The 21,830-nt window shown below is 34.4% G+C and overlaps 1 protein-coding gene across 2 annotated transcripts in view; it reads left to right on the top strand.

The window, feature by feature from the left end:
• The window catches only part of OLA1 (Obg like ATPase 1), a 169,871-nt gene that overhangs the window by 28,656 nt on the left and 119,385 nt on the right, over nt 1-21,830 (top strand). For both annotated transcript variants that reach the window (XM_061202153.1, XM_061202162.1), the window contains one exon: nt 824-951. In XM_061202153.1, the coding sequence (XP_061058136.1) occupies nt 824-951 (128 nt within the window). The remainder of the gene's footprint in view (nt 1-823; nt 952-21,830) is intronic.

Genomic DNA, 21,830 nt, shown 5'->3' with positions numbered 1-21,830 from the left:
AAATGCGTATACCGTACACCTTTGTCATATGACATTGAAAGTAGCTTAATTTACTCATACGCTTTAATCTCCATTTCTACATGGCTGACTGGTTTTCTTGTTTTCTAATTTGTGTTAACTGTTACTTTACTGTGTCTAATTCTGTTGCTGTTGTTAACAACTACGTTATTACTATGCTGACAATTGGTTCACATCATTACATGCATTTTGGGGCTATAAAACCTATATGGTGATTAAATGCAAACCCAGATATCCTATATTTGAATAGCAGTTTTGTCACTATTAGCTGAGTGATCCTGTGTGCAATAGATTTCTTAACTCCTCTATGGCTTAATTTCCTCATTTGTAAAGTGGGTTTAATAAATAACACCCATCTTATAGAGTAACTTTGAACTTTGGAATGATAATACATGTAAAGCACTTAGTCGAGTTCCTGGCACAAAGTATCTGTTGAGTACGTTGGCTCATTCTATGATGATTACCTTGACTTGTATCAGTATATACTCTTTAAATGTTCTCTGCTTTTGTGTATGTGTGCATGTGCCAGTATAATAAAATTAATGATATGAGTTTTAGTTTTTAGAGTAACAATAAAAACATCTATTCTGCTTTAAAATGTTTTCCCTTCATTTTCCTAGGTAAGAAAGTCTTAATGTCTTAAAAGATTATTTCTTGTTTAAATTTTTTTTATTCATTTGAGAGTCTAGTAAACATTGTTCTAGAAAGGAAAGAATTAATTCATGTAACATGTTTGGGAAAGCCATTTGGTTAATAAACAGGTTCTTAGTACTATTTTATATTAAAATCATCTTTTGTTTTTCAGCAAAATTCCTGCTTTTCTAAATGTAGTGGATATTGCTGGCCTTGTGAAAGGAGCTCACAATGGGCAAGGCCTGGGAAATGCCTTTTTATCTTATATTAGTGCCTGTGATGGAATCTTTCATCTAACACGTAAGTACAGTTGTTTATTTAATTGATTGATTTCATTATGATCCGTGTTTTCTTTCCATTATTGTGCAAATAAAATTAATAAATAATTAATAAAATAAGATTTGCTTAGCTTCACAAGGTGAATTGTGGATTTGTCTGTTGATTGTGACTTAATGTGATTAAGTATCATCTCCATATGAGAAGGCTTATTCCATAGTAAGTATATGCTGTGTTGCTGTCATTTTCTAATTGAATTTTATCCCATTCTGGATTAGACCCATTGAAAAGTGTTTTTATGCAGAAGTAATTTTGTTGATTGTAAAGGCATTTCGAAGTTTTCTTGTGGAATTTGTCTGCATTTTTGCTTTTCCATGTGTTGAAAAGGCAGAATTGATAGAGGAGGGGATTCCATTATTTCAGAGGAGAGAAAATCATCCAGGTTATTTACTAGAGATAAAAGGATTAAGGAGAGACTATAGATCAGCTAGTCCTTAATGGAGAGAGGGATATAAAGCAAAGAGAGAAAATAAGTAGAACTATATGTTGGTTTGTGTTCTTTTGACTATAGAAGTGAGCCAAGAACATAGTAATTCTCTGACAAAATAGAAAGTTTTAGGTTAAGGCTCAGGTCAAGACTGTACTTTATGGTAATAATATTAATAATATTGTAATGAGCAAACGAAGGAAACATAAATTAGAGGTGGAGTCTGGTTCAGTGCTTTTCTTTGTTACTGACCCTTGACAGATAACTATAAGCAATTGAGAATGAGCATTTAGAAAATTTGAGTAATTTTTTGGTCATTTGAATTTAATTAAAATATTGTGCTAGTATTTATGTATGTCTTTTAAAAAATTCATTTGCCTAGTAATTCATTTTTATTGTATTTTACAAAAGCCCATAACAGTTTGAGAAGCACTGGTCTAGGTAGCTTTACTTGGTTGAAGGTTTGGAGACACCTTCTGGAAGGGTTTGGGATGTAGGCAAAGAATAAGGTTATATGTTTGTGGGGGGGTAGTTTCAGTTATGTTGAGTAGTGTTACCTAATGTCTGTACATTGGCGGGAGCCTCTGTTTTCCTGACAGTTTGTTTTTTGCACTGGTTCTGGTGACTGATGTGAGAGTTTCAAAGAGAGGGTAGAATCAAGTGTGACTCCTGGGTTTCTGGACTGGGCCAATTGAATGACTCTTGATGCTACTCACTGAGATGTTAAATACAGAAGGAGCAGCAAGTCTTGGGAGAGAGTCAAAGAGTTCAGTTTGGGACAGTTTTTGAATGTGTACCTGGGACATCCAGATAGGGATGTCTTTAAGGAAGTAGTATTGATAGGGCAGGTATGACAGGAGGATGGGGGCAAGAGAACTGAAGGTTGGGGTGTGAGTGATTGAACTGATGAGTGGGGTAGAGCTTACCATAGGGTAGCAGTGAAGGTAGGAAAGGACTGAAAAGTGGAAGGATCTATTTCCTGATGAGGTTCAGGAACAGGTATGTTGGCTGTAAGCAGGTGTGTGGTTGGAGAGGGATATTTGACTTAAAATTTTCAGAGCTGGAGCAGTTTCGGGTGATGATAAGTTCCTGAGAATGGCCTGAAACCATTAATATATGTAATAAAGTCCTTGGTTTTGTTGTCTCTTGTATAATATTCATCTGATATGTTTTTCTAACCTTTAGGGGAAAAATGAATTTGGTTAGGAGCATACATACTTTATTGTATTTCATTCAGGCTAAAGATATTGTTGTTAAGAAAGGGGAAAAAATCCAATTAAACTAGGTAACATGCTTTCTTATAGTGATTGATTTCAAAAATGTTAAACTGTGAAAATATGCACCTTAGAATTGATGAAATACAGTATATATTATTGTATAGTGCACAGAACACAGTATGATACATTTATAACAAGAATTTTTAAAAAACCTTTGTAGAATTACAGGCAATAAAAAAGACTTGAAGAGAATAAAAGGATAAAGTGATTACTTTGAAGCTATGAAAAGTGAGAATTCTTTAATTCCAAATTATGGTATATTTTCATCTTCAACAGGTTATTAAATATGAGTGTGAAATAAAATTTTATCTTTAATATTACTCTTTATAAAGGTTATTTTCTTCAAACGTCTTAAAGTCACCAGAAATGCAGTTCGTTTGTTTATTTAATATTCATTAATTAAATAGTAAATGTTTTCTGTTCTGGGTGCTGGAAATATTTAGTGGGTAGGAGAATCTAATACATTTTCTGGTTTTATGAAGCTTCTAGTCTAGTGGTGGAAACAGATATTGATTAATTATGTTAATAAATGTGTAATTACATTATTGGATTTGGACTTAAAAAAGAAGTACTTGTGAATTGTTTACTTATTTATTATTAGCATGTTTGCAATTTGCTTATTAGCATGTTTGAAACTTGTTTTATTTCTTTACTTCATTTTAATTTTGGTGTGAAAAATCCATTTTTTATTAATATCTTTTAGTTTCTCTATTTTTTAAAATTAATTAATTAATTAATTTACTTTTGGCTACATTAGGTCTTCGTTGCTGCACGCGGGCTTTCTCTAGTTGCGGCGAGTGGGGGCTACTCTTTGTTGTGGTGCGAGGGCTTCTCATTGCAGTGGCTTCTCTTGTTGCGGAGCACGGGCTCTAGGCATGTAGGCTTCAGTAGTTGTGGCACACAGACTTGATAGTTGTGGCTCGCAGGCTCTAGAGCACAGGCTCAGTAGTTGTGGCGCACGGGCTTAGTTGCTCCATGGCATGTGGGATCTTCCCGGACCAGGGATCGAACCTGTGTCCCCTGCATTGGCAGGTGGATTCTTAACCACTGTGCCACCAGGGAAGTCATCTATTTTTGTTTTATACAGTTGGTTTAAACTACTAAGGAAAGGGACAGTGTAGGATGATACGTATTAGTGTGTTCAGGGCACTTTAAAGCTTTTCATTAGAACTTCTGAAAACAGAGAGAAAAAATTTTTAATGGTAAGTTGTGGTTATTACTGAGTTTTAATTTTTTAATGCTATGTTTCTCTCCATTAGCTTGATTCTTAAAGGTTAATTTTTCCCCTCACCTTGTTTATTTCCCTTGGTTATTAGATGGATGTAAATATATACCTTGCATCAAAAATTTATACTTGTTTTAAATGTAAATAGTTATTTTGACAGGTTTTTTGGCTTTAAAACTTTTTTTTTAACTTTTAAATTTAGTTATTTTAACAAGCACTTTTTTTTTTAATTGAAGTATAGTTGACTTACAAAATATTAGTTTCAGGTGTACAATATAGTGATTCAATATTTTTATGTATTACACTTCATATAAAGATATTATAAAATACTGACTATATTCCCTGTACTGTACATTACATCCTTGTAACTTGCTTATTTTATACCTAGTTGTTTGTACCTCTTAATGACTTTGAATCTTTAGACCACTCTGTTTTATTCATATGACACATTATTTGTGGAGCTTCTCTTTTTAGTGTGCTAGATTCTAAGGGATGTAATGGTGAGTAAAAACAAAATGACCCTCCCTTATGGAGTTTACCGTCCAGCGGAGGAGACAGACATTGAATAAATGGTCACATAAACACTAGATGTCATTCTCCAGTTGTGTACAGAGAACAGAGACAGTATGTGTGTGTGTGAGTGTGTGGTGTTACCTTGAGGAAGTGATGATTTTGCTGAGAGGTAAAGGTTAGGTGAGGACTAATAAGTTAGCAGCAGGAGGAAAGGAGATATTGATTATTCAGAGTAAATGGCTTGTTTCAAAGGCCCTAGCACAATGAAGGAATTGTCAGCGTGGATAGGATTAATAACAAGGAGTAGGAGTGATGGAAAAGATGTTGGGAGGTAGCTGGGGATTCACCATGTCCACTATATTAAGGATTTTCTTCTCTGATGACTTAAGTATAAAGTTTTGAATGGAGACTTGGCGCAGGGAGGCAGATTAAAGTGTTTACAGGAGTTATTCAGTTGAGTTGCATTTTTAATGTTTTTTTTCATACTTTTGTTTTATTGTATTTTTAAAATTTTTTTGAGGTCTCATTAAATTTCTTTTTAAAAGTTTTTATTGAAATATAGTTGACTTATAATGTGTTAGTTTCACATGTACAGAACAGTGATTCAGTTATACATACATATATACATGTATACATATATCTGTGTGTGTGCATATATATATATACTTTTTTAGATTCTTTTCCCTTATAGGTTATCACAGAATATTGAGTATAGTTCCCTGTGCTATACAGTAGGTCCTTGTTGGTTATCTGTTTTATGTATATGTGAACCTCAAACTCCTAATTTATCCCTCCCCCCCCCCCACTTCCCCTTTGGTAATCATAAGTTTGTTTCCTATGTCTGTGGACCTTTTTTTTTTTTCCCCAAGTTTCTGAAGACATTTATTTCCAACATAAAGGCAACATTTAACAGTTTGAAAATTCTTGGTCTAAAATTCACATAACTATAGCTTTGGTCTCACAATCCCTGGTTTTAGAAACTTTTTGCATTGCTCTATTATCTGTGGGTCTATTTTTGTTTTGTAAATAAGTTCATTTGTATCTTTTTTTTTTTTTTTTAAGATTCCACAAATAAGCAGTATCATATGATATTTGTCGTTCTCTGTCTGGCTTAACTTCACCTAGTATGATAATCTCTAGGTCCATCCATGTTGGTTGCTGCAAATGGCAATATTCTTTTTTTTTACGGCTGAGTAATATTCCATTGTGTGTGTGTGTGTGTGTGTGTGTGTGTGTACACACATACATACTATACACTACATCTTCTTTATCCATTCATCTGTCGATGGACATTTAGGTTGTTTTCATGTCTTGGCTATTGTAAATAGTGCTGCAATGAACATCGGGGTGCATGTAGATTTTCAAATTACGCTTTTCTCCAGATATATGCCCAGGAGTGGGATCGCAGGTTCATATGGTAACTCTGCTTTTAGTTTTTTAAGGAACCTCCATACTGTTCTCCATAGTGGCTGTACCAGTTTACATTTCCACCTGTAGTGTAGGAGGGTTCCTTATTCTCCACACCCTCTCTAGCATTTATTATTTGTAGACTTTTTGAGGATGGACATTCTGACCGGAATGAGGTGATACCTCATTGTAGTTGTGATTTGCATTTCTCAAATAATTAGCGATGTTGAGCATTTTTTCATGTGCCTGCAGTTATTTATCTGAGGTATATATTCTTTTCTTTGGTCTAAGTGTCAAACTGTTTTTGAATGTTGACAATGTTCTAAATAATCATCTTCCTACTTAATTATTCCCCCTTTCCCAAAGTATTTTGAACATTTGAAATTCTGCAGAAATTATTTCTTGATCCAGATGTGTTACTCTTCAGCTGACTGCTTTTCAGGTTTCTTGAACCATACAGAACATTTTTTTAATGGTTTGCATGATTTAAAAAACTAAAAACTTTTAAAAAGTGGGAATTTCTCCATACTTTTGCCATATGGCACCTATGATTTTGGATAAACAACTCTGACTAGCTATGGGTATGTCTATACATTGCTAGTTATATGTATTAACTATAGAAGAGAAATTCTTTATGAATTCATAATTTTCCTTTTTTTCTTTTTCCTTTTGGTTTTCCTTACTTGATCATGTCGTTGAGAAAGAAAAATAACAGTTTCCAGTGTTTGGGAAAAAATAAATAGAAATTAACCTTCTAAAAATTACTTAATGGATTAACTGCTTTTGAAAACAAAACAGATACCCATTATACTTAGTATATATCACTTTTATGGAAAATTTTGTTATGAAGATTTTGTTTTAAAAAGCTAAATACCGTGTTTGTTTATTTTAAAAGTTTTTTGAAGCAAATTATCCACATTTCCTTAATAGATTAGTTATTCATATAAGCTGAGTTAGCTTTTTTATGAACCAAAAAACTAGCCTTCATTCACTTTGAAGCAGAAATGCAGACGTATGACGTTCAGGATGTACTTTTCAAAGTAGTCTGTTAAAAATTAGTTACTGTTTAAATGACATTAAAGATAATAATGAAAGGGAAAAAAAAATCAGAATCATGTTAGCATAAAGCAACTATTTTATTTTTCTGCCATTTCAGTCTAGTGCCTAGAGTAAAGTGGAACGAATGTGGGTTTTATAATCAAACCTGAATGTGACTGTCAGTTCCTACTTTCTAGCTGTGTAACTGTGAAAAAGTAACACCGTGTCTTTGAACCTCAGTTTTCTCATGTAAAATGGGGATTGTAATACTGTACTTAAAGAATTATTTTCGAGTTTAAATAAGCGATCATTCAGTGTCAGTGCATATAGACTGTTATTTTTAATGGTGCTTCATTGTTTTTCTTGTGAACTTAGATTTTTAATTTCTACATTTTTTAATTATAAATTTTTAAAAATTGTGGTAAAATGTTCATAACATAAAATTTGCCATTTTAACCATTTTTGAGTGTACAATTCAGTGATGTTAAGTACATTCACATGTTGTGCACCCATCACCACCATCCATCTCCAGAACTTTTTCATTTTCCCAAACTGAAACTCTGTACCTATTAAACCTATTAAACTGTATTAAACTTCCAATTCCTTCTTCCCCCAGCCCCTGTCAGCCACTGTTCTACTTTCTGTCTCTGAATTTGACTACTCTAGGTACCTCATATAAATGGAATCATACAATATTTGTCCTTTTGTGACTGGCTTATTTCATGCTTCATTATTTTTTAACTGCTGCACCATTGTCCACATTATGGAAGTACAAGAGTTTATTGAATTAGTACTTCCTATTTGTGGGCATTTATTTATTTATTTTTCCAGCTTTATTGAGATATAATTGACGTATAACATTGTCAACGTGATGATTTGATATATGTATATATTGTGAAATGATTACCACAGTACGGTTAGTTAACACATCCATCACGTCACATAATTAACATTTTTTTGTGTGTGTTGAGAACATTTAAGATTATTCATTTAGCATCTTTCAAGCATACAATACAGTATTGTTAACTGTAGTCACCATGCTTTATATTAGATACCAGAACTTAGTCATCTTGTGACTGGAAGTTTGTACCCTTTGACCAGCATCTCCCCATTTCCCCCACCCCAGCCCTTGGGGTCTGCTCTCTGTAGCCACCAGTCTACTCTTTGTTTCTTTGAGTTTGGCTTTTTTAGATTCCACATGTAAGTGAGATCATACAATGTTTGTCTTTCTTTGACTTATTTCACTTAGCATAATGTATGGGCATTATCATTTCTGACTTTTTTTTTTTTTAACAGAGAATGTTGCTAATGGAATTCTTATACAGGTTTTTTTGTTTGTTTTTGGTACATGTCTGGGTATTTAAGAGATGCCTAGAAGTGTAATTACTAGGCCAATGGGTATATACACTTAGAATTCTATCAGATACATCCAAATTCTCCTCCTCTATCTCCAAGGGGATAATAGTGTTTTAAATTTTTTATTTTTTGAATAATTTTAGATAGGTCATATATTGGAATAGGTAAAACATTTACATGGTTCAAAAAGAAAATTGATATAACATTGGGGTATACATTGAGAAATCTTGTTCCTACTCACATTCTGATTCCTCTGTCTTGCCTTTATAAGTGAGGCATTTATTAGTTTCTTGTGTTATTTTTTAGAGCAAGGCTTGGGGAATTTTTTCTTTAGTGGGCCAGATAGTAAACATTTTGCTCTGTTGCATGTTGTTCTTTGTGTCTGTGTGTGTTTGCAGCACTTCAAAAAGTGTAAAAATCATTCTTAGCTCTAAGGTCATACAAAAATAGGGCACAAGCCTTAGTTTGCTGATCTCTGTTCTAGAGTTTGTTCATACAATGCAGACACATGGAGACATGTGTGTCATCTTCGTGAAAATACTTTTATCAGTCTTTTCCTTTGATTTCTTCTATTACCTTTATACTTAGAAAGTTCTTATCCTTCTCATAATCAGGTAAATATTCACAACTGTTTTCTTCTAGTTGATTTTCCATTATTTTTATTGAGATAGAAAATAGATACAGTAAAGTATAAAATGTACAAATCTGAAGTGCATAGCTGGATGCATTTGTACATGTATATACGCTTGTGTAACGACCACATAGATCAGGATAGAGAACATTTCTGTCACCCTTCCCAGTCAGTTCCCCACTCAGGGTAATCACTGTTCTGACTTATATCATCATTGATTAGTTTTGCTTATTCTTGAACTTCTTGTAAATGTAATCCCACATTCTGTATTCTTTAGTGCCTTCCCCCTTTCTCTCGCCATAATGTCTGTGAGATTCATCCCTATTGGGTATATCGATATTGATAATTTGTAGTTTAAGTTAGAAATTTGGATTTTATCTACTTCATGGGTAATATGCAGGATTATGTCACTTAGTTAACAGAGTTGATGCTCTATCAGCTATGTATGAACACATTCTGAACAGATTTTAGTGGGAAGAAGTTTGGGGCAAAAAGAACTGCCAGGAGGTTTTTATAGTATTTCATGAAGGAAATAATGAGGACTGGATTTCAGAAAACTGTCAGTGGCAGTTGAAGGGAAAGCAAATTTGAGAGACTTTGTAAAGAAGGGATAGGCTTTTCTTACATCTCCCATAAACAGAAGTCTCTTCAAATAAAACTGTTTGCCAAAGATTCAGTACGGAATAGGGAAACAGCGACAATATTATGGGAAGCAAATTCTTTTAAAATTCATATACATGCAGTAACTTGTAACAGGTTTTCTATTTAGAAAAATGATTAATTTTTTCTCTAGGGTTTCGTGAGCCAGTATGACATGTTTTAGAAGCAATGTAACTTCCTATTGTTAAATTTTTAAAGCTTTGAACATGACGAGGCTATTGATTTCACTGAATCCTTAGCTTTTTAAAGCTGGCATTAGAAGTTTTGAAGTGATTTTTCAATAGGAAGCTAAGGTGTTTGTGTGTTATCTGAAGGACAGCACCTTTGGCTCTATCGTTGCACCTACTGTCAAGCTGTTTATACATAAAACTTGTTAGTTTCTCAGCAGCTACTTAGAGATACGACCTTGTAGACTGGAAACAAGAGTTCTGTTTTCTGAGGTATGGGACAGTTTTGTTCCCAATTTAGAAACATATAGGAGGTCCAGATTTATAGAACTGTTAATTATAAAGTATGTAATCATTTATAGTTATAGGAAACAAAATTTCAAATACAATTTGATTATTTTCAGCTAAATTGGTATGTGTTTGCGTGTGCGTGTATTATGTTGATAGTGATGATGGGAGGATGGGGTATGTGGTACCCTGTTCTTTCCAGAGTTCTGTTCTCCAGTTGCTTGTTAAAGGGATAAAATGTAGGGAACCTGGGATGACTATACAGCCAGCATGTTTTTAAACTACCTCTTCAGAGTATGAACAGGCAGTTATGGCATGGCAAGCACTTAGCAGTTATGGCATGGCAAGCACTTCAGCATTAACATTATTAGCCTGTCTGAATTGTTTTGGCATTTTATTTTGATTTCCAGAAGAAGGGAAGTGATTATTAAGTACCTAGTATGAATTAGGTACTATGGTAGATTCTTTCTAATATATTATTCTATTTAATCTTAACAATTCTGCAGGATTGGTGTTATCCCAGCTGTACAGATGAGGATACTGAGAGAGAAAGGCTAAGTAGTTTTGCTAGGGTACATAGCTAGTATACTGCGCATAGAGCCCATCCTATTCTCTCTTTCTTTATTTGGCCGAGCAGCGTGGTTTGCGGGATCTTGGTTCCCCCACCAGAGATCGAACCCGGCCCCAGCAGTGAAAGCGCCGAGTCCTAACCACTGGGCTGCCAGGGAACTCCCCCATCTTTCTTCTTTAAGTTCTTTTTTCTTTCCAGGTTTTCACCGTACCACATTGCTTTTGTACATTTTTAGATCTAAATGTTTAGGATCTATGGGACTTCCCTGGTCGTCTGGTGGTTAAGACTCTGCTTCCACTGCAAGGGGCATGGGTTCGAATCCTGGTGGGGGAAGTGAGATCCTGCATGCCGTGGGGTTGCGGCCAAAAAAAAAAAGCGTTTAGGATCTATATAGTAAACATGTTCAAGATCCGTGTATTTGTGTGTGTGTGTGTGAAAGAGAGAGAAAAAGAAAATTCAAGTGCTTGGTATACATTGTTTTTCAGAGACTACCTGCTCTGCACAGTAGTGACCTACAGGTATAACTGGAGACTTTTCTGAAGAGACAGGTGCTATATAGTGATTTTAAAAGAATTAGGTTATAGTTTTATTCTTTTGTTGCCAGGAAATATTTATTAAGTACTTACTATGTGCCACGCTCTGTGCTAAGTGCTTTTTGTGAGGAATTTCATTCAATTCTCAGAACAAGTCAGAAGTAGGTACAGAGAGGTTAGAACATCTGTCCAAGGTTACATAGCTGGTAGATGGTATAGTTGGGAGTAGTACTCAGTAAGGCAAGTCTGACTCCAAAACCTGCACCGTTTGCCTTTGTACAAGTGCTGACCAATAGAAATATAATGTGAGCTACGTATCTAATTAAAGTTTTTCTGATAGCCACATTCAAAAAGTAAAAAGTGAAATTAACTTTAATAACATATATTTAACCTATCAAAAATATTATTTCAGCATGTAGTCAATATGAAAAATTATTGATATATTTTTGGTGCCATGTCTTTGAAATCTGGTGTGTAATTTATACTTAGAGCACATCTCTGTTTGGACTAGCCACATTTCAAGTACTTTATAGCCTCATGTGGCTAGTGGCTACAGTACTAGATAGCTCAGCTCTACACTATATTCGTAGAAAGAAATTCGAAGAGATACATCAAATTGTTGATAGGTTTTTGGGAGAATAGAACTGGGATGGAGAGAGAGGTGGGTGACTTTCCTTTTTAGATCCTTGGCTTTTTAAAAAGTGAACATGTATTATTCTGATTTTTAAAACATGAGGAATTTTCTTATTTAAATACCAATGTAAGGTATGCACAAATGATTCAAATAAAATTCTAAGGAGTTCTGTATTAAATTAAGGAGAAGATGGCTTTGGCTTAGAATGCAGTGATTCAGGAGTTGTCAGTGATCTTCTGCCATCTCTGTAAAATGTTTGATTTTTAAGCTGGGCTAATCAGGATAGTTCTGACAGGATGATTTAGTTAAGAATTTTACTCTCAGGTAACTAAATTAGTGGGTTCTGTTGTTACAGAAGTACTTCATTGAGAGCTCCCACACATTATATTTGTATGGTCTGTTCTGCCATAAAGATACTTGCGTTTCACAGGGAGATCAGCTCGGTGCTTTGTGACCACCTAGAGGGGTGGGATAAGGAGGAGGGGAGGGAGACGCAAGAGGGAGGAGATATGGGGATATATGTATATGTATAGCTGATTCACTTTGTTATAAAGCAGAAACTAACACACCATTGTAAAGCAATTATACTCTAATGAAGATGATAGAAAAATAATTTATACAACATCTATACTGCATAATATTTTGCAGTCTTTAAAAATGTTAATGTAACTCTGTGGTCATTGAATGAAAATACAATCACCATATATTATGACATGCAAACATAAGACTGCGAAAGAACATTTATAATGTGATCTTATTTTTAGTAAAATACAAACACATAGAAGAAAATCTGCAAAGATATATGCAAAAATGCTAGCAATAGTTACATTTTGTTAGAGGGAATATAAGTAATTTTCGCTGCTTTTTTTTCTGCCTTTCTGTTGTCACAAATGTTCTCAAACTAAATATATTCTGGCCAGGTATTGTTTTGTAATTAGAAAAATAACCTGTAAGACTGGATTTATTTTGAAAGAAAAGAAAGATAATGTAGTTCTGAAAATTAATTTTGATTATTTTCAAAAATATTTTTCTCTGTTTGAATCTTTAGCAGACAAAAAACCCCTATAAGTAATTTAGAAGGAAAACAAAATGAAAGAATTTCATAAAGAGTAAAAATACCTAAGATTTTCCAGTTTTATTTTATTTTGTTTACATTATATACTAATTCCACATTCCATCACTCCCTTTTTCTTTCATGTTTTCCACAAATCCTACTGTCTCTGTTACCTTTAAGTTAATAAATTTTGGGTAAGAAAAAAAATGTGCATTTCTAAGATACCTTACTGTTACGTAGTGAAAGTGTGTGTGTGTGTGTGTGTGTGTGTTTGTTGAGGGGAGAAGAGGGGGCTGTGGGGAAGGCACGACTGCCTTTATACCTTTTTGTTCTAATGACAAACTAATTCCTGTTTGTGCAGGTATCTCTTCCCCCATTCCATGTATTCTTGGTAAGGGGATATTATCCAGCTTCCTCCTTCTACCCTGGGAGGCTGTGGGCGCTTTATCTGTGCTCTTGCCAGGTAGAGCCAGGAATTGGCCACCTAACCTGAGCTGGGCTTTGAACGATGAAAAGATTGAGTTAAGGTCGTTGAGAGCTCAGTATTTCATTTCATCTGGGTTTTTCCCCCCAAGAGTAAGAATGATAATAGGAAAAGAAGCATAGTCTTCTAAATAGATTCTTAACATTTTTATTGTCTTTACACCAGTTGTTTTAATATGCCCAGTGCAGTCATCTAAACAAAATTCCTTTGTTAATTTGTCAAAGCAAAGGGAAACCCTTGCTAGCCATGCCAGCCCATTGTTTGAGATATAATCACTAGCTATCTACTTGATATCAAAAAGTATTCCCTTAAAATAGATTGAATTATATGCAATTTAGGTACAAAAACATGTGCTTTAGAAAAAAAATGAGTGTCATTCCATAGTCCACATAAAATTGTAAGTTAATTATGTGTTTATCCTCACCCCCTTTCCATCATCTCTAATAAGAAGGCAGTTTTGGTTTTATCAGATTTCTCTACCTTTTGATTATAAATGGCTAAACAGATGCCGTTACTTTAAAAAAATATTCATTATGTTTAAAAACTTTAAATGATATATGGTTATTATAAACAAAATAGGAAATAATTAAGATGTTCACAATAAAATTTCATGTTTGTCCCTTGTTTCCAGTCTTCAGAAGTAACTGCTTTTCTTTTCTTTAAAATCTGAAAGGATATATGCTTATTTTCTTCTCCTGATTACAGGGAGGAATTTAGTTTCTACTTGAATTTACTTTCCAATGTTTATTTTCCTTAAAAAAAGGAGTCTACTTCAGTAAGTAGAACATTTCTGTTTTGGGAATAATTGCTAATTGTAGTTCGATTTTGATGTCATATCTTTTTATTTTGAAAGTTCTCTGCAGTTCTATAATTCTTAGGAAGTGTGTCTGTCACCCCCCCACACCCCAGGATGATTTTAAGCCCTTGACTGATTTTACTTCTCTTTTGGGCTTACCCCTCTCAAACTGGGCAGACAAGTTCTTACAGGATAGAATTAAGATTAATCTATGTAGATGATTTCTGTGCAGATGGTTAGACTTTTTGGCCAGGAAAAATAAAAACCTTATCCTTTCTCCTTTGTTATCAATGGCAGATGCGTCTTCACTCAGTTTTGTATTCCAGTTACTCTGTATCTGTTTAAATTTCATAGGTCTAAATTGCTTAGTTAGAGCTTTAACAGTAAGATTCCAGAGGGCTACTATAGTTTTGTTGCCTGTGTTTGTTAAAAAGGGATGAAGGTAACATTGATGGAAGAAATAGGTTTTAAGTTGCCTTTCTAGTTGTAACCCTGAAGGCACTATGACTTTATTGAACTGCTAAATGAGAAGGTAAAAAGGCTTTCATTTAATTGCCGTCCCCCCTTTTAGGTTGTTAGGTGTTTATATGTTTTGTAAATCACCTTTAATTACCATGGACATAAATTACTGTTTTTCAAGAGACCACCTCCCCCCTTCCTCATAAGCACGTCATTTAAGAGTTTAAAATGAGTCACGCATTTTTGCCTAAACACAAATTGCCAATATAAAGCTGTCTTTGATTGTATCCTAAAATAATGGAGTTTTTTTCCTTTGGGTCCTGTAATTTTCTTTTTCAGCAGTATTTATTAAATTAATCTAGTATTGGATTGCAGTAAACAATCTGACTAAAAAACATATGTTTTCTTTGTTTCTTCGGTACAAATTCAATGGGTTAAGTAATTATGCAGTGGTTCTCATCTACATATACAATGCATTCTAATAATCAACTTCTGTTTACTGTGGAAATAATGCAGCAGTAGGAAACAGTTCCTTCTAGTTTGCATTGTAATATTGTATGCATTGTAATATTGTATGCAGTAATCTACTAGCTGTTTACAATTTAATTGCTTGAAGGTATCCTCATATTCATGGTGGTCTTATATCTACTTTAGGTGCTTGAGGCATTCTCATTTTTTTTCTAGATTGTCTTTTCAGACATGTTTTAGAGGTCTCCTTTCCTGTCCTCTGCTCAAAATAGCAACTATATGGATTCTTTTTAAAACTCTTCTCTCACTAACGAGTTGAAATCACTCAGGGATGGAAGGGCAACTTCTAAGGTCCTGGAGAGTCTCTTGATCTTTTAAACATTAAATTTTGAACCACATTTTTCTTAGTTGTCAGAACATTGTCATTATGTTAAGTTAAAAATGTAAGTTTGAGACTGATTTGGTTTTGAAAACCAATGTATTCATTGTTATACTTGACTTGCATGAATGAAATCAGATGAGCACTTGTGTTTTATCACAGTGTGAGTCTTCAATTTCCTCATAACTTGTCCCTCTGCAGATTTGACATTGACACCCATAACCACCCATTGTGGGCCTGATGCAGTTTTCCTGCATCAGTGACTTAAAATTTTGAGCTTACAGGTTGCCAGCCGAGGCAGCTGAGGGAAAGGCAGGGCTTCCTCTAAGGGCTGTAGGTTGTGTAGCAGCACTAGTCCTTTGGAACTGGAAGATTCCTCTTCTCTCCACTGGTGAGGTCAAGGTGTCTCCTCAGAACCCCCAGGCTGCCCATGAACCTGGAATTATCTTGTCCAGGTCTGTGACGTCTCCTTCCTGGTGCATCTTCTCCTCCCACCCTAACCCTGTCTTTGCTGTCCTTGCTCCCAATGTAGGAGGGAGGAAGGAACGTTGCCTGACTGGCCTGGATTTGACTGACTCAGTTCTTGCCATTGGGACCTAAAGAAGACCCCGTTGTTCCACCAGACGTTTAGATATTTTGCACATCACATAGGTAAAGAGTTGGGTCAGGTGAAGGTGGTTTTGTTCCTCTTCCCCTTTCCCTGAGTTGAAAGGGACAACTGTGTCCACCTTCTCTTGAGGCCAGTTGTGAGGGTCTTCTCTTGTATGCCAGGGTGTCAGATGGATAGAACTGAAACAATGGTTATACATTAATTTATAGCTTTCTGAGAGTAGTGTTCTCCCTCACCCCGCAACTAAATTTATTGTTCACATATTAATAAAGCTTTAGTGTGAAAATGTAAGGGATTGAATGTACTCCACCCATTTTCCTAATTTGTTTTTTCCTTCTTTGTATATTCAGACTGAATTCTGATTTGTGTATTATGAGTAAAATGTTTGGGAAAAAACTAATTAAAATTATTTTGAATACGATTTTTAAAAACAGTTGAAACAATGTTACATTAGGGGTTACAGTCAGACCAAGGGTTGATATTTTATTTTAAAGAACTGAGGAAAATAAAGCCCCATTAAGGAAATTTACTGCAGGTTATGATTTTAAATATAGAACCCCAGTCTTATTATAATCACCATTTAGATATGATCTGCTATTTATAAACTCATGGTTGTAGTAATAGGAAGGAATCAGTTGAGTAATAGGGAAAGGAATTTATTGAGTTAGGAGGAGGCGCTTTACAGTGCTCTCATTTGATTCTCCCAAGAACCCTATGAGTTAGATCTTATTAACCCATTTTAGAAATGAGGAAACTGAGTCTCAGAGAGTTTAAATAACTTTGGAAAATCACACAGCTACTGAGTGGCAGAGTGAAGATTTTTAGCAAAACCCATACTTCAATTGCTACCCTATGTTTACTTCCTAAAGCTATTTTATTGCTTAAAATTATATCATAAAACATTTTTCTTGTTTTAGAATAGCTTTAATATTAATAATAATTTTTAATGAGAGGATAATATTGTCAGTGATCTATGATTTATCATTTCCTAGATACTGAATATGTTTTCAGTTATTCTGCTATGATAGATAACTCTTCAGTGAGTGAATATTCATATGTCTTTTTGCCTTTATTGTATTATTTGCTTAAGAAATATTTATTGGAGAGAAATTAATGAAGCAAAGGATACACTTCTTTTACATTTCATTTCTTGCTAGCCATTGCCATGTTGATTTTCAATAGGGTTTCTTGAATTTGCTTTTTGTAGAGATTACCATACCCCATTTAACCAACTGTAAATACCCGTTGTACAATGTATATTGGGAACAACTTAAAGTGTACATAAATCAGTGAAATAAGATTACATGGTAACTATTTACCCTATGGAGAGTAAAGGGGAAAAGCTGAGTGACTTTGATAAGAAAACAGTTGGCGAAGCCCCAAGAGTGGGACTGTTCCTAGAGAACAGTTGTTGGAAGAGAATGGAGGAGCTTGAACGCACTGGAATTTACCAGGGGATTGGTTTGTACCTGGTTTGCTTTTCTTGGCAGGGTTTTGTGGTTAATCTCTGAGTTAAATTTGATGTAAATTAAGACCAGACTATAATTTGAATTTGAATTTTAATCCTTCTTTGTTATAATTCCTTTTTGTTCTTTTTGTCAGCCTTTCTTTGCTAACATTGTAATTCGTGGATGAGAATTTTAAAGTTTGCTTCATTTGATTTGAGAGGCATTAGGAGACTGGCATATTTTACTTGCAAATAGAAGATTTAAACTGAGTATTTAATAGAAGGATTATGTTATAAACATCACTATGTTTTTTCACTAAATGACTTGTTAGGTAATATTTTATTAGGAAATCTAATGAAGGAAACAAAGTTAATGTTATTTCAGATGGTATACTTAACGCTGGTGTCTGTGAAAATATATGTACATATTTATATATTGTATTTTCCTATCATTTTTGATAACTGCCCCATACCAGCTAAGGCAGAGTGGTAGCTAATCTTTTTTTTTTTTTTAATTTATTTAGTTTTATTTATTTATGGCTGTGTTGGGTCTTCGTTTCTGTGCGAGGGCTTTCCCTAGTTGTGGCAAGCAGGGGCCACTCTTCATCGCGGTGCGCGGGGCCCCCACCATCGCGGCCTCACTTATTGCGGAGCACAGGCTCCAGACGCGCAGGCTCAGCAATTGTGGCTCACGGGCCCAGTCGCTCCGCGGCATGCGGGATCCTCCCAGACCAGGGCTCGAACCCGTGTCCCCTGCATCGGCAGGCAGACTCCCAACCACTGTGCCACCAGGGAAGCCCGGTAGCTAATCTTTACTGGACTGATGATGATATCCCTTGACAGTGGTGGAAGGAACTGTTCTGCCCAGCATTTTCCCGTCATCTCCTTTCTTTCCCTTTACATGACATGAAGAATAACAAGTACTATTACCAGAAGCTTTATTTATTGAGGATTAATATGTTATAGGCAGTATCTGAAAGCTTTATTATTACATCTGTTACCTCATTTAATTTTTCACAAGGTTTACTTGAAGTATGCACTACTATTCCCATTTTACGTACTAGAGAAACAATTAGAGAGGTTAAATAACTCAGGTTAGTAAATGGCAGAACTGGAAGTTGAATTTGGGCTCTTTGATCTAAAGCCCTTCCTTTTAACCAGTATCTCATATGTTGTGTACATTTTTAGTTAAATTGACTATAACATTCATGGTCCCATGTTTCAAGTCTTTAGTCTCCTTTGCCTTAGAACCTAGTTACTTCAAGGAAATCTTCACATTCTGTTTTTGAACTTAAAGTACTCATGGTAATTACTTTGAGGTTCACAAGCACTTCTTAGGGATAAAGTTCAGAGGGAAAGAGAGATCATGTTTAGTCAGAGAAGTTGTGATTTTGCTTGGTTCGTAAAGATGTTTTGTGTGGGTTTCTTTGAAGGTAATTTATGTATGGTAAGGGAAATACGGTTAGAAAGTGGATGCTTACTGTTTATTAGCATCAATGTATCAGTATTTTATCTGGAATTTAAAAAATGTATTTAAAGGTTACAGGATCTTATTTTTACTAAATAAGGGTTCCATTGAAACACTTTTCTGACTTAAGTTTTTTCCCCCCTCTTGGGCATTTGGGTGGAATACAAAAAAATGGGATATATTGGCATTTTCCTAGGATAAAGTTGGCACAATAATGAGATGGTTCATTGGCATCCTCTAAAGGTGATTGGTGATACTTTTTGGATCTCTTTTGATACCACACTAGTAGTCTTTGATAGTTTTATGCTATCTGGTGTGATATGAAGGAGGTTCCTGGCTTATCTCTTCTATTTCCTGCCCCAGGTCTGGTAACAGCACGGTGTCCAAAGAATGTTGGTTCCTTTTTCTAACTGCTATAGTCTTTCTCACTCAGCTATCTCTCTTTATATCCCCTAGAGAAATTCATTTTTTTAAAAAAGAACGCAATTTTTCCAGCCATTTGTCTCCATATGGAAAGGTGGAAAATTATCTTAAAAAGAGTGGGGATTAATAACCTCTAAAGCAGCAGTTCTCAAACTTTTTGGTCTCAAGACTCTTTTATATTCTTAAAATTATTAAATATACCGAAAACTTATGTTTATGTAGGTTACTATCAATCAATATTTACCATATTAGAAATTAAAACTAAGACTAAAAAATTTCTTCTTAATGCATTTTAAAATAACAGTGATAAACCCATTATATGTTAACATAGTTTTGAAAAATAATTATATTTTCTAAAACAAAATATTTAATGAGTGGGATTGTTTTATATTTTGCAAATCTCTTTAATATCTGGCATAATAGGGGATAGCTGGATTATATTTGCTTGTACACTTAATCTTTTGCAATATGTTGATTTGGGTGAGATGAAGAAAATCTGGCCTTATACAGATATGTGGTTTGAAAAAGGAGGAGCACTTTAATAACCATTTCAGATAATTGTGAATATTATTCTTTGATACTACATCAAAGCTTGACAAATAGAAATTTCTTAAAAGTTAATTGAAATGTAGAATCTGCAACTATAGCAATGGATTCTTTTTCTCTCACATTAAAGTCCATTGGTCTATTTTGTACTTTGAATGACTCTCCTACCCATGCATGCCTTTAGTCATTTGGAGAATACCAGTTCTCAGTGAGTGATGCAGATCTTTTAAATTATGACACATTTCATTATACAACAGCACAAAATCACATCTGTTAATATCACCACAGATCTCATAAGAAAAGTCTTTAAATATTGGGAAGCTGTCAAGGTCATGGTGGCAGTTACAAGTTTTCCAAAATTTTAATTTTCATTTGAAAGCCTGAATTTTATCGTTTATAATAAAATGGCTGCCAGATACTATAGATTAAATAACCATGGTTTGGATGTCAGTTGTTCTTTCGAGTAGAAATGGTGCTCCATGGAAAAAGTGGCTAGTTCAGCTTGCAATTCAAATGCTTTTCCGTGACAACTATTGTACTTTGTTGGTATGTAGCAGAAGTGTTTTATGTGTACGTCTGTGTCCTTACCCAGCATATTAAAAAGATGTGTACCCAAAGCTGAGATTTAATAAAATTAATAATTTTTACTCTCATTAAGGACATTCTTAAGTGAAACTTGATTATTGTTTTTGTATTTGTGTGTGAAGTAAACAATGATTATTAGTACAGTTTGGCATCACTACCTTGATTCATCTAACATCCTGGTAGTTCTTAGCATTGATTTTGTACCATGACTACAAATGTCAACACAGTGAGAAAAACCAATAGCATCTTATTATTATTACGACACAGTGTTTTAAACTTGCACACCCCTCAGGGGTCCATGGACCACACTTTGAGAACCACTGTTCTAAATTCTTTGAAAATGCCCAGAAGTCTTTGTTAGTCTTTATGAATCTACCTACATCTTTTGTTCATACAACCTGGATTTCTTCAAGTTCCACTGTTCCAGGTAAATGTAAGTAATTTATCACTCAACTTTATCATTTTCGTTTTGCGAGCATCACATACAAAATGTTACTGCAGATGTGCAGAGCTTTCAGCTACATGGTCATTTGAAAGGGCTTTGAATAATAGACATTGCGTATATCAGCCTACAAATGAATATTTGTATGTAAATATTTGTGTGTAAATAAATTGGATGTTACATATATATCCTAGAATTAAACAGTTGTAATGTGGGTTTTAGAGATAATTCAGTATTCCTTGGTTGTATTGATATTAATGTGACTATAAGGGATGTTGTAGATCACACGTGCCTGTTTATTTTTTCCTCATTTTTTAGTGACTTAAGTCTACCCTTCTCCATCCCCAGTTGTTGCTCTTTAAACTAGAACAGTTAAAATCATTTAAGACAAATAAGGATCCTTTGTGTATAGGAATATTTGGGAGTAGGAAAAATCTTTTAATCATAATCCATTCCTAATCAAATCTTTTTCTGTGATTAGTTCATTGCAGTGGCAGAATTGGGGTAGTGAGTATGTCTTAAACTTGAAGTTTTATTTCATTCTACTTTGCATTATTCTCTTTTAAGAAACAACATCAAAAACAACATAGCTTCCAGTGCTCCAGTAAAAGTTTAGATTTTTAGGTTGGGTGGTGGTGATAGTGAGGAATGCTAGTCATTTTGGACACTGCCATCTGTTTCACTTTTTTCCATCAATGAGAAAACACCTCTAACACTGATAGCTAATTAGGCCTAAAGAGCTTGGGTGTTTGTTTCTTGCTTTTATGGGGAGATTTTGGTCCAGCACTGAATAATAGTACTCTGATATCAATTAATAAGAATAGATTTTTAAAAAATTTTGAAAATATTTTAACCTAAGTTACTAAACTATGAAATACACTGGTAATATATTAACACATTGGCAATATATTAATATACTGTCTCATATAAATACTTTTAGCCCAGTATTAATCCT

Source organism: Eubalaena glacialis, chromosome 1 (genome assembly GCF_028564815.1).
Source record: "Eubalaena glacialis isolate mEubGla1 chromosome 1, mEubGla1.1.hap2.+ XY, whole genome shotgun sequence".
In the NCBI taxonomy this organism is placed as follows: Eukaryota; Metazoa; Chordata; class Mammalia; order Artiodactyla; family Balaenidae; genus Eubalaena; species Eubalaena glacialis.
The sequence above is the reverse complement of the archived record's forward strand: the minus strand, read 5'-3'. Positions and strand labels throughout refer to the sequence as shown.